General features: G+C 30.6%; 1 protein-coding gene across 1 annotated transcript; it reads right to left on the reverse strand.

The window, feature by feature from the left end:
* Positions 1-6,114: 6,114 nt before the first annotated feature.
* LOC105777120 (uncharacterized) lies at positions 6,115-7,458 on the reverse strand. The gene has a single exon (XM_012600187.2). The coding sequence runs from the start codon at positions 7,203-7,205 to the stop codon at positions 6,627-6,629; it is 579 nt and encodes a 192-aa protein (XP_012455641.2). The 5' UTR covers positions 7,206-7,458; the 3' UTR covers positions 6,115-6,626.
* Between the last annotated feature and the right edge of the window lie 7,376 nt (positions 7,459-14,834).

The following is a 14,834-nucleotide window of genomic DNA, read 5'->3' on the forward strand; positions in this document are numbered from 1 at the left end:
ACAGAATAATCAGACATGCATAACAATGCCTAACTCAGAACAGAATATCAGATCTCACATAATTTTAGGGTTTGGTTAGCCCTTACCGACCTTGTGGTAGGCCTTTAGTCGATTGAAACAATCCGTGCGACCTTAGGGAAAATTACAGAATTATGGGCCCATGTGCTCGTGTGGCTTACCTATGTAGGCCCAAACGCTCGTGTGGCCTACACGCCTATATTACCCTTGCCCGTATGACCCACATGGCCTGATCAAACCCATACGCCCAACTTGGCCTAGCCTGTGTGGCCCACACGGCCACACTCACACCACCACACGGTCATGTCTTACTCACGGTCATGCCCTCGTCAGCCACACGGCCATGTCTTGCACACAGAAAACCATACGACGAGGCACACACCCGTGTGGCGTCGATAGTGTGGTTTTCAAAGCTCAATTTTCTGCATTTTGGGCACACACCTGGTACGATTTTGGTGCGAAAACACTCCTAAGGCCTTCAAAACCTAAAACATAGCGTCTAAATGCCCAATTAGCAGTCAATTACGAATTGATACATAATTTGAAATAACGCACATGACTTACCGATGACACGAACAGACCCTAGCACGATTTGGGTTATCCGAACAAAACTTCACCGCTCACCACCTTCTCATATACCACAAATATGCAAAAATCAGTCCCTTAACTACTCACAATTTTGCCAAAACAAAAGTATAGCCCTAACCAGCATTTTGGAAATCAAAACTTACAGAATACCATAGCCTCACTTACTAGAATCGTGTGATGAACACTGAAATAACGAGAAACAAAGATACAATAGCAGACCAGAAAGAAACAGAACCGTAGGAAAGAAGAGGAAAAAGAAAATGGTAGGGAACAGGGACACTAACGTCAGATTGACTTTGAAGAGAGAGAAATTAATTGAAAATTTAAAAAAAATAAAAATCAAATATTTACCAACATATCCCCTGATTTTCTCCCACTAACTCACCACCTCCTCAGACTTTTAGCCCAACCAAAACTCTATCAGTCAACTGAGCAAAAATTAACACATTTACTAATGCAAGGATTTGAACATAGGACCTCTAACACAGTAACTCCCTTACCACTCGAACCAGCAAGCTCATTCTTATATAAATTAACAGACAGTTTAATATAAACCCACTTAACAAGCGTAAGGCTAGGATCAGAAAAATAACAAAATTTGGCAAATGTGAGACTTGAACCCAAGACCTCTCAAACACATAAAATAGTTAACCACTGAAGCAGACAGATATATGTGTCAAATATTTACAGAAACAGAAATTAATTATTCAGGGCATTACAAAGAGAGCTGGAGAATAGTATAAATTGGTTTGATGGGAATTGATTTGGGAAAACTAAAATTTGGAGGTTTTGGATTAAGGATTTAATGGTATATATATTGAATGCAAAGATGTGAAATTTGTTTAAAGGGTTAAAAGTTTGAGTATAAATATTCTTAGGGGTTGAATTATTAAATTAAAATAAGTGGGTGATAAATTAGTAATTAGTATTAAATTTCAAAGTGGGATTAGAATAAGGGACTATTTAAATAATTAGTCTATTAATTTGATGAGTTATGGTTAGTGGATAATTACGAGGAATTATATATATATGTAATATATGTTAATTGTATAATAATGCTTAAATTAGTAATTATGTTAAGTTATAACAAAAATGAAAATATGAATCAAATAAAAGAAACAAATAGAGTAGTGGAGAAATATAAAGGAAAGGGAAACAAAATTAAAGCTTCATCTCTTTTGCATGCCAAGAAAAAGGTTAGCGCCATTCGGCCTTTAAGTTTCATTAATTGAAGCTTAACTTTATTGGTATGATTTGATCATTTTCAATTAAACTTTATATTTTTAGTAGTAGATTACCCATGTGGAAATTTAGAGAAATTATTATGATATTTGCGAAAGTTGCTATATATTGTTGAAAAACTCTAATGTTTTGGTGGATTCTTCTTTGTGCTGGAAATTTTGAGTTGAATTACTAAGTTTAGTGAGCCAGTAAAATATTTTGTATTATGAGTTTTATTAGTATTAGCTTTCAAGGAGTTAAATGCTATAAATTAAACTAGCATGGTGTTAAGTTATAAAATTCAAGAATTTAGGGATTGTTAATAAATTATATGTATATGTGGTTAGTTATGGAAATTAGATGAAGATGCAATCAAGCTAATTTTGATGTTAATGATTTAGTTGAGTAAATGTCAATTGTTGAGGGTAAAAGTATAAATTATTATCTAAGGTTAATTGATTTAATTAAAAGCAAGTATGGTATTCAAATTAAGTAATGGAATTAATTTGTTAATTTGATCAAGAGAAGAATAAATCGGGTATCAACCGTGGGAAGGAAAAGATTACTGAGTAGACGTCTTCGATTTGTAGCATCCGTCGTATTTTGGTAAGTTCATAGTCTTGAACTTAACCTTTTGTCTATTTATTTGACTATTATTTAATGTTATTTGAATACTTGATATACAATATTTTGTCTATATTTGAATGAAGATGATATCTAATGAATGAGGAAATTGCGGAATGAAATAGTGTCAATTTTTTGGTTAAACCAACTAAAGCTAGGCTCACATTTAATATCGTCGGTTTGTCCGACTAGCGCTGGGTGAAATTTTTGTCAGTTTATCTGACTAGTGCTAGGCACACATTCGTCGATTTATCCGACCAGTGCTGGGCACAAATATTGTTGGTTTATCCAACTAGAACTGGGCTCACTAATTATTTTGTCGGTTTATCCGACCAGCTCTGGGCGCAAACTCTTTCGCAGATTATCCGCTAGGCACCAGGTGTCGTGTATCAATTGGACTATACAACAAGGTTTTATGAATCATCTAAGAAGGATGGTTATAAGTATTACTAAAGAATATTATATATATTTATGTATATACATTTATTTATTAGAAGATATGATATATTCTTGAGTTAGATTATTAAAGTTGTGAAATAAATTCAAATGCTTTAGATATATTTGTAGTTATTCGAATAAGTGAAGTTGCTTATTATGGATTGGTTTGTGTCATAATATAAGTAAATTGTTGATTGATCCATGTAAAGCTATTTATATAGCAAGTGATGTAAATTGAGATATATGTTCAAACCAACTAAATGTGAATACTTGTGAAAATTGAGTATAGCATGAAATAATGTGATGAAATGCATAAAATTGAAATGGTAATATCTTGTAATTGTATGTTTAGATAGTAGTATGATGACATAATTCAATTTGAGCATTCATGTATCATATCATGTCTTCAAATGCTCAAATTATAGAAATATCATTGAGTTTTACTTAGTGTCTGGTTTTGTTTTCCGTGCACAGGTTAGGTACACTCTTTTGATTGCCGACTCAGCATCCAACAACAATCCCGATCTCAAGTGTGGTGATGTTTAATTTTGTAATGGCATGTACCTAGGATGTCTTTGGTTATTAGTTGTTTTGTGAATATGATGTAAATTGAGTTATAAGTATATGTTTATGTTTGAAGCTAAATGTTAGTATGTGTTTTGACCAAAGGCTTGATATGTGTATGAAACTTAAAGCTTTATGTTAGGCTAAATTGAGTGATTTTTTCGTACTTTAAACTTTGATTTGGATGATGCATTATTGATGTGTTTTGATGATATAAAATGTGGTACCAAATAGGGTACATTGGTTAGGCACTTAGGATGATTGTTTTGGCATGTTTTGATTATGTTTAATCGTATTTTGAATAGGCTGAATGATTGGTATTTGAATTGCTTAAGGCCCAAGTAAGCTTGAAATGGAAAGCTTGTTGTTTAAGGTACATTTTAGGTCCAGACAGCCAGAGACACGGGCGTGTGACTCGTCTCACACAGTTTGGCGACACTGCTGTGTGTCACCTATTGAATGCTTAAGGTGCAAGTCAGTTAGTTACACGGCCGTGTGACCTCTGTTTTCAATTTTTGTAAATTTTTCCTAAGTTTTCCAAGTGATTTCAAATTGGTCTTGATTTGTTTGTAAAGTATTTTTAGGGCCTCAAGGGCTCGATTTAGGGACGATATCTGTATGTAGGAATGGTTTAAGTTATGTTTATGATTTTTGAATGAAATTAATTATAAATGTTCCAATTGTACGGTAATGCTCGAAACCCTAATCCGTGACGGAGAGGGCTTAGGGGTGTTACAGGAGCGACATTTTCTAGTTTATATTGTAGAAAACATATTCTTATAAAATTTTGCATTGAATATCAAATAAATTTATATAACTAAGTTATTGTTTAATAATTCATTAAAAATTAAATTAATTGAAAATTAATATTTTTAGTAATTTAATTTTTTAAACATGTTCGATAATTTAAAAAAATAAATGATAAAATTTTTCAATCAAAAAATTTGAAAAATGATAAGCAGATAAGGATGCAGTTAATGTAAAATTTCTTGAATATGTCGGTCCTTTGGGTATTCTTAGCAGATGGGACAAAACTATTTTTCAAAGAAAATATTCTTCCATCTAGAGGCAATACTCGTTTATTTAGTATTGGATCGGCTATAGCAATTTTACTAAGTTTTTTAGTAATTCCTTTTAGCTCTCGCCTTATTTTAGCCGATCTCAATATCGGTATTTTTTTATGGATTGTCATTTCAAGTATTGCTCCTGTTGGACTTCTTATGACAGGATACGGATCAAGTAATAAATATTCCTTTTAAGGTGGTTTGCGAGCTGCTGCTCAATCGATTAGTTATGAAATACCATTAACTCTATGTGTTTTATCAATATCTCTACGTGCAATTTGTTGAAATAGAAACTTTTATGGACCTATTCCTTTCGTGCTAGAAAATAAGTTGAGTTAAATTTTACATTAAGTACATCCTTATCTTTACAATTTTAAAAATTACTTTATCAAATAGTCTAATTTTATTGTATAATTAAGTTTAAAATATATCAAACATAATTTATAACTTAAATTTAGTATTTAACTTTTTTAATTTATCAAACAATACAGTAAAAATAAAACTTTTATTTAAGAAAATTTTTGAATAAAATTATTGTTCTAATTTATAATTATAATATAATAAACAATAATTGATGTTTTGCATGGGTGCCTTGTATATATACATATATAGATTAAGTAATTTAAATTTATAATGACCTGATATTATGTTTTATTTCAAATAATTATTTTAATTTATTATTAAATTTAACTCGACTAAAGAGTTTTCTTTTCCTAAGTTTATTTTAAATGATTGAATATTAATCACTTGTGATTAATTTGAAATAACTCAAATTTAAATGAATGAAAAATCCCAAGTGACTATCCACATGATTTAAATCTCGAAGGGTCTACTGGAAACATTGGGATATGAGCGTTTCATTCATTGTTTGTAAGGATTGGTATTTGCTGGTGTGGTCTCTGACAACTAAGGCTGAAGGGCTGGGCCCTTCTCTCATTACTGCTCTTAAAACACTTCTACCAGGACCACCCCTTTTCATTTTCTTTTTTACAAATTAAATATGAATTATAGTTGTGTTCATGTCTCATTTTAAAGAATTATTCAAAATATAAATATTATTTAAGTTAGAGGTTGCTAAGATTCTTCTTAAAATAAAATATCGTCAGCAAGCTCTAAGCGACGATTTAATGACTAATACCGTAAATTAATACCCATCAACAAGTAAAGAAACATACTTTAAATTTAAGTCGATTTGACGGTCAATGTCGGAATTGAAAGAAAAAAGTTTTTTGAATTTTAGTTCACAAAAACATATTGTATTTTGAAAAAAAAATTATAGAAGAGAAGCAGAAAAAAAACTTTCGATTGGTGCAGATAGTGTGAACAAATAAAAACATATAGTATAAATTTTAACAACTAAGTAATTTCAATGAAAATTTTTAAATAGTTAAATAATCAAAATGGTAACTTTTAACTTACCACAGTTTACCCTTAAATTTATCATATTTATCGACTAGTAAAAGAAAATGAAAATTAAAAAAATCAAAGTATATTAGTTAAAGAGTAATCAAAATTGAAGAGCATATAAGTTAGAAAGTTTTAAGAACTGATAGGATTGCTTTCTTTACTTGCATTTATAAACACTGCGCCAAACTTCGAAGCTAAACTTTATAATTACGTTTTATACATTAAATTAATATGATTTTTTAAAGCATAGCAAGGGACGTATTCTAGTAATAATAATAGAAATCTGCTCAAATTTCTCCCTAATTTTATCTTTACTTTACATCGAAGGGACTAAATTGCAAATCTCTTACAAACTTTTTTCACAACGGAGCAGAAAAGTATTTTTCCCATCTCAACATTTTAAAACTCAACCCTCGCCCACTATTCCCCTAATATTACATATCAACCCCCTTGATTTTTCTTTTTTCCTTAAAGAAACCCCACTTGTTTAACGCATAAACTGATAAGCAGGGAATATTATCTAATCGCCCCTAAAATTTTCCCAGATTTTCAAATCCGTCCACCGTCTTGAAAAAATATCACGGAGGGCATCGGATCTTGAAAATCCCGGAGATATCTAAATAGAGACGAAACGTATCAAGAGAGAGATGGAGATAAAAAGAGACGAAGGCTTATTTGGATCCAAATCTAAATTTTCGGGTCTCAGAGATCAAGCCGGAGCAAACGCCTGAGATCCCTTGTAGCTGAATCATCGACCGGAACCTGTTTCTTCTTCGAGAAAGTAGGTAAAGGAAGTGAGCTCGGTGCCGGAGAAACGGAGAAAGCCGATCCGGCATACACGTCGGATGTTACGGTCACCGAAGACTTAGCATCCACGATTTTGATCTGTTTAGGAACCATTTCCGGATCCGGACCCAAACGATCCGTACCCATAACAACCAAACCCCCTTCCCTTCCACCACCGCCGTTGTCGATCTTGATCTTCGAATCCAACGACTCCCCTCGTCTCATAATCGTAACCTTCTCCACCATAACATTGTTCCTCACCGTCTTCAAGTCATCGGCGGAGCTGTATTTCTTCGACATCCCCTGCTCCGATCCGATCCGCTTCCTCTGAACGGGTTTCCTGTTAGATCTACCATTTCCATTGTTATTGTTGTAGTTATGATAATAACTAGGATTAAAGCTACCGTTTCCGTATCTCCGGCGAGGACACGCCGTCGGAGGTAACCGAATCCGTTCGATCAAACAATCCTGAGGTCGTAAAACTTCAGTCCCCATATTAATTAACCCGAAAACAACCCCCAAATAAAATCAAAGACAAAGCGATAATTAGATATATAAAATTTACAAAAAAAAGAAAGGGATTCTCGAAAATTTTACGATCTCATAAGGGGAAATCAAAGGAAAAAAGGAAGGATTTTTTTTTCTAGAAATTTTTCTTAATTTAAAAATTAAAAAAATCCCTTCCTTTTATTATTTTTATTTCTATTTTTCTGCTCTGCTGAGGCTTAAAATCTGCCGAGACGAAAGAGATAAGGGAAAGGGTATTATATAGGCGGAAATTAAAGAAATGGCGAGGAAAAAGAGGGGCTGGGTCAGGGTCGGGTTTTCGGGTTGTTTTGGTCTACGTTTTATGTGTTGACGCGTCAGATGGGTCCCATAAACCCGGGCGGCTCGGGTTTTGGAGTCAGGTGGGGCCCGACTAAAAAGAGAGGGGGTGAGTTGCTGTAACGGAAACCGTTAAGTGAAATCAAAGTGTTGTTTGGTTGTCTTTATCTAAAGAGGTTTTCGATGATAACGGAGATTGGCGACGGAATGGTGAGTTGTTGGCTTGTAAGATTTTTTATTTATTTTTAAATAATTTATTGTATAGTATTTTAGGTGAGGGGACCATAATGTCGTTGCCACTTCTTTATGTGGTGAAACAGTGGTTTGGTTTTGGTTTGCTATGTGCTCATAAATCAATTTCTTGTCCTTTTTTTTATATATAATTAAAAAAATTGCCATAGAAAATATGTTGTCTTAAAACAATGTATTTTCAATTATTTTTATTAGTAAATTAATAGAAATAAAAGACTGGTCAGTATTTTATAATGTTTCCCTTCCAAGATTATATATTTTAATACTTTTAATTTAATAAAATTAATTCTTAATTAGATGAAATTATAGTACTAGGATATTATTTTGAGATATTATCTTTTAAAAATATATAATATATTATATATCTTTCATATTCCTACGTACCTATGGCGGTATAAATATTATGTGTGAACTTCATGTGTTGGCATGATACTCAGAGTGTTCACCACTCCAAATGTAATCTGAATTCGAGTCGCTCTAGTCGCATTATTATTAGGACTTTGCCCTCTTCTTATAATTCACCCAGAAAAATTTTATTTATATAATTTGAATCACAATATTGTTGGTTGATATTTAATTAATTCAAAATTTAAACTCAGTCTAAATGTTAAAAAAAAATCTAATACCACATTTTCTATGCTAGAAATTAATTCTAAATAAAAGCAAAACAGGTTTTTATGATGAAATAAATATTTGTAATTATTTAATTCTAATAAAAAAAATATTATAATAGGAACGTATTCTTTATGCAAAATCGAAAGAACGAGTCATACGGAATAACACGTAAAAGACGTAATCCCAGTAATTTGGAGCTCAATAAAGTTTGGTCAAAGTGTTTGTAAGTCATATTTGGAGTCTATTCCACACTGTTTGACCCAGTTACCATTGACTTAAATCATTTATTTCTAGACTTAATGAATTGTTATTTTGAAGGAGTACCAAGGAATTTTTGGACATTCACTACATCAAAAATAAAATATTATTTAACCTTCTCAAATATGATACCAATATACAAATATATTTGTTGTAAATTGTTAATAAATTATTTCTTTAATATTTTTATATTTGCTTTTTTTTACATAATGACTAAAACTACACATAGATCATCCCAAATCTATAAATAAGAGGATAATACGTTTCAGCGCACTCAAACCTACGTCCTCTTTCATTGGCAATAATGTCCATACCAATCTAGTTAAAACTCAATCGATACTAATCAATTAATCTTTCATAGAAATTTTATTACGAATATAAATGTGTTTAAAACTAATATACAATAAATAATGAAATATATGGTTTGAAATTAATTAATAATAATAACACATGAAATATACACAATATTAAAATAAAAAAGGATTAAATTATGAGTAAAAAAATTTGAATACATCATATTAAGAATACTAATTGAATACAATCATTTATCATGGTATCTGTCATGGATCCTAAGTTGGTGCCAAATTAATTTGTGACACCAACTCAATCAACAAATTTATCAATATATATATTATATATAATTGATGAAAGTAATAATGTATGCATAATAAACTTAAAATATATAAAATGAATCTTTGATTGGTGGTAAATTTAATATTTTATAATGTAAATGTTATAGGTTCAAATATCATTATATGCATATTTTTTTAATAAATACTAAAATAATTTCAGATAATATAAATTATTTTAAATAAAATAAGATATTTTAATAATTTTCCTAATCGAGTTAGTGCTCAGTTGACTCGTGACACCAACACCATCAAGGGTTTAAATAATAGTATAAATAATATATTAAGTAGATTAAATACGGTTCTCGTACTTGTAAAATTACATGACTATATAAATATGCAAATTACTAAATATATTAGCTTAGTTTATTTCTCATACGTTGCACAGGTTATATTTCATATGAAAATATGTATTATCTTTTTCAAAATTTAAGAAATAATTTAATTATTGAAAAATAAACTTTACATTAAAACTTTTAAAATTAAATAATTCAAAATTTAAATATTTTTAATGTAATAAAGTGTCACTGATAATGAAATTTACAAAAAAAAAGAACAATTTATTTTTAAACAAAATATTAATATCTCTACATTTTTAATCTTGAAATCCACGTTAAAGATTATCAAAATAGGTGATGAATAAATTAAATTGAAATCAATAATTTATTTAAATTTTAAAATTTAAAATTTTATAAGTCTATTAAACCATTTTGTTATTCAATAATCTTATCTATATTTTAAATATAGATTATAATTTTATTTTCTTTATTTCTTATCATATTTTATGGTAATTATTGCTTATTTTTACACAATTATATTTTAACGTCAAATTAATTACGCAACCACAATTAGTAATATAAAATGTATAGTTTAAAATTAGGAACTAAATTTTTACGTTATAACATTATATGCAAATATTTAATAATTATTTTCAAAAATTAAAAATAGACTTATTTACTAATAAATGTCGAAAAATTAAAAAAAAAACACGTGAATAGACCGATTTCATGGGAAGCGTTTTCAGGTGATTTGCAGAAAAATCAACGTATTGACAGAAAAATGCTTCTAGTTGGAAGCACTTTCTGCCACATCGGCATTAAAAGTGGTAACACAAATATTTTTTTTCTGTTTTCTGGTGTCACCTATTAATGTGAAATTAAAACTTAAAAAATAGGTTTTTATATAGACCCAAAATCTCATTTCCCTTGTTTTTTTCTTAAGCGATGTTGGATATGGGTTTATATAAACACATAATTCATTTGCAGTTTGTTCCTAGACAATGTGGGATTACTTACTCTTATACCAACATTTTTTCTCCATGTTTGGTGCTATGAAGAGAAAGGTGAAGATGTATGTGTGTGTGAGATATTATTAAATAATAATTCAATTCAATTTAATTTTTTAATATTATTAAAAATGTCATGTATTGATGTGAACCCAGCTACGAGTTGATTCACGATTTTATGTGCCCGATCGTCTAAATAGGTATTTGCTCGGATATTGTTAGAAATTTGAAAAGAATAGTGCTACAGTAAATTTGGATAAAACTCTTGAATGTAAACGAACCAGAAAAGAACCAATGTTATGTAACAACACGACCCGAATTCTATAAGGTTGATGCCACACTTTGGAATGGTGAACAAAGTGGTAAGATCGGTTTTGGTGAATGCATCAAGAAAGGATTCTTAATAAGTTCGGTAAGTTCTTGAAGAACAAAGAGATTAACTCAAATGTATTTTAATAATCAGAAAAATCCCCCTTTACAAAGCTTAAAACTAAACTATTTATAGGACTCAACTAGGTAGCTTAATAGCCAAAATTTGGCCATAAATGTAAACACTAGAATGTTCTAAAATCCCATGCACTTAGTATTGATTATGGTGGCTACCAATTAATTGCCTTGTGGACAAATTCATGCATGTTTCAACCTTAAGCAAAGGTATGTTGATCTTGGGTAATAAATTCGACTTCTAGAATATGTCCTTTCATCCCTTCAATTTGGACGATACATTTAAGGCTCCTTTGTGTTGACCGAATTGTAACGCCCCAAAAATTTGAACTCTTTTTTGTTGAATATTGTCATAATTAAGTATATGTTTCAGTGGTTTAGGGCATTGATTGTGTGTTTGAGATCAATGGTTCAAGTTTCACTCTTGAAAATTTTGTTAAGCTTTCAACTTAAGTTTTATTCTGTGTGAACTTGTGTTAACGATGAGCCTAGTGGTTTAGTGGTTAAGCTTCTATATGCTCTTTAGTCTTGTGTTTGAGTCCTCGCGTGGGCAATAGGAAAATATTTTTATACTACTTTATAAAATTGGTTTTATTTTTAATTAAATATTTTTTCCCAAAAATCCCTTCTTTCTCATGTTCTTATTTTTCTTCTACTTCTTTCCATTATTGTCATTTTTACTTCGTTCATTTGTTGAATTGTTCATTGTGAGTTTGGGGGTTTTTTCTTCAAGTTTCAAGGCTGTGGTATTAAATCTGTGTTTTATGTTGTCTGTTTAATTTGTTACGTTTTAGGAGAAGATCAAGAAGCATGTAGTGCCCATCCAACGACTTAAGATTTGTGTAATTATTGCTCGTGTAACGGTAAATGTATAGTTCTGATTCAGGGAGTTGTGTCGAAGTTCTTCGATGTAGTTTAAACTTTGAATGCTAGTTTTAGCGAATTGGTTCGATTAAATCATCTAATTGGCCAATTGATTGTCATTTTTAGGTTCTGGAATATCATTGTTGCTTCTACATCTAAATCGTATCAAGTGTGTAACAAAAACCTGAGAAATCAGCAAATGGTGAAAGCCAAAATTGGGGTTGTCGACGTCACCCAATTGTGTGTCAGGCCATGTTGCAGACCGTGTGAGGCACTGATATGAGCCACACAGCAGAGTGCCAGGATGTGTGGGTTACAACGGGCTAGCCAAGTAGGCTATGTGAATCCACACGGACGTGTGAGCCAAAATTTTGAAATTCTCCCTAAGGCCATAAACATCATTCGAATCGAACATAGGCCTTCTGTAGGGTCTGTATGATCTGTATTAAGCTATAAAACTTGATATTTGATGATCTATTGGTGTATAATTTATTTTCTACACATATGTCTGATATGATATCTGCTAAGTATGTATGATCTGAATTATTTTAATATGTTCTAAATCTATATCACTGCATACACATCTCTAATAACTGTTAGTTTGCATCTGTATTGGGATGGGATTTGTGTTAAAGGATGAAGTGTGGGTAGTTTAATTATTTATCGATTCTGGTGGCTAAGCCAAATACATATATGATTCTAGCGATTTATTGCACATTGATCTGGCAGCTAGTCTGCGAATCTTCTGAAATGTGACATATAGTCATTATGCAGTGTGTAGGGATGGATGAGTACTTGATACCCTATATGGTGTGTGAGGATGGTCGAAGTCGGTGTGTAGCGCATGAGGGTAGAACTTTGAATCTATATCTGATATGCTCTGCATCTGTATTTGATATGCTCTGCATCTATATCTATGATGCTCTATTTCTGTTTTTGTTTCTAGTTCTGAAATATATTTGAATAAAGATCCGAAAGCATGTCTAAGATTGTTTCCATTTAATTATTTAAATACGTTACACATTGAGCTTGTAAGCTCATTTTGCTCGTCTGTTGATTTTAGGTAACCCTCAGACCTAGGCGAGTCGATGCGACGGGAGCTCAGTCAATCAAATCTCCATAAACTTACTATTTCACCTGGATTCATATTGTTGCAAACTATTTGGATTGTTGTTGTTTTTAGATTGAATTTTTATGTTTTATTTTTATCTGTTTAAATGTTTTTGGCTAGTTTGAATTTTAATTACATAAAGTTGGACTTTTCAAAATAGATCATTGTAACTTTCCAGATTTGACCATAACGTCTAAGTCAGGTTTGGAGTGTTACACAATAGTCACTTTCTAGCCCACACGAACAACCATCTTACATGTGAACATAATTGATGCTCTTGCAAAATCGAACAACCATATGGTGTGAAAACTCTTAATTCTGTTTTGGCAAAAATGAGCAGCCCTTTGAAACTTTAAATTGGTCGGCCATTGGTCTCTCCTAGGAACATTAAATCACATATTAAACATTATATTAGAACACATTAAATCTAATTAAAAAACTATAATAAAATGGACAGGTTAGATAGCTAGTTTTAAGACACATTTAAAATCCAATAAAACTAACTAATTGAACTATCAACCAATTTAACTAATAAACTACCATATTTGAAAACATGCTTTTAGAACACATCAAAAACGCAACACAAATTTAAACTAGGATTAAAAAGGCTGTGTAATAAAAATAATATGGACGAATTTTTAGGCCTTAATAGCCCACATACACACGTTGCATGGATATGAACGTTCTCATCTTGCATTTAGGCCCTTAAAACTTGGCCCAATCTCGGGTTCGTTTAATCGAATCACATGGCGTGATCGATGTCACGTCATGTATCAACTCTTAATTAGTTGAAAGAAATTTTCTAACAAATATAATAATATAGGCCATAATAGTCATGAAATTATAGTTTAGATCATTTTTAAAAAAAAAGTTAATATTTAACCAAAAAAATATATAATTTGAAGGTTACTTATTCCAACTTTTATTTTATACAACAATAGTATAAAAATATAATTCAAAAGATAATAATAATAAAAGAACCAAACAAACATGACTATTAGTGATAATTACGGGATCAGATGATACTTTTTCATTTGTGTTTACACAAATGCTAAAACTCTAAAGTTGATTATGAGTTAAGTGAAATGAACTAAACAAAAATAATTAAAATAAATAAATTTCCAATATAAAACAAAATACAACACTCTATATTCGTATCTTTTATTTTCAATTTAATATATATTCTAGAATACTCTATATTTCTATAAAAAAAAGATTTGTGTAGCTTTTAATCTTTTGTTGTTATTTGTAAAACAGATAAAAAATTTGCAAGTATAAATAATATTTTTAAATATAAATTTATACATAATTATAAAATGAAAAATAACACAAATACGGTGCGAATGTAGAATATTTTCATGATAAAAAATGGAAGAAAATAAAAATAATTATAAAATATAATGTAGCATTTAATCTTGTGTTGTCTAGGAATAAGCTGCAAATGAATTATGAGTCTATATATACCCATATCCCACATCCTACATCGCTTAAGAAAATAAGCGAAATGAGACTTTGAGTCTATAAAAAGGCTTGTTTTGTAAGTTTTATTTTCACATTAATAGGTAGCACCAGGAAATAAAAAAAATATCGGTGCGGCTACTTTTAGTGCCGATGTGACATAAAACGCTTTCAACTGAAAGTGTTTTTTTTTGTCAAAACGTTGAAAACACTTCTAACTGTAAGTGTTTTTCTACAAATCACCTGAAAACGCTTCCTGATTGAAGCATTTTCGTAAAATCGACCTATTACTGAATTTTTTTCAAAAATTGGTCTATTCACATAATTTTTTTGGCAGTTTTTAGTAAATAAGTCTTAAAAATGCAAACATAATTACTGTAAAG

The sequence above is a fragment of the Gossypium raimondii genome, chromosome 10 (genome assembly GCF_025698545.1).
Source record: "Gossypium raimondii isolate GPD5lz chromosome 10, ASM2569854v1, whole genome shotgun sequence".
Taxonomy (NCBI): domain Eukaryota; kingdom Viridiplantae; phylum Streptophyta; class Magnoliopsida; order Malvales; family Malvaceae; genus Gossypium; species Gossypium raimondii.

What these genes read in the sequence shown, in the direction of transcription:
- LOC105777120 (XM_012600187.2), bottom strand. Translation starts at nt 7,205, where the DNA reads ATGGGGACTGAAGTTTTACGACCTCAGGATTGTTTGATCGAACGGATT.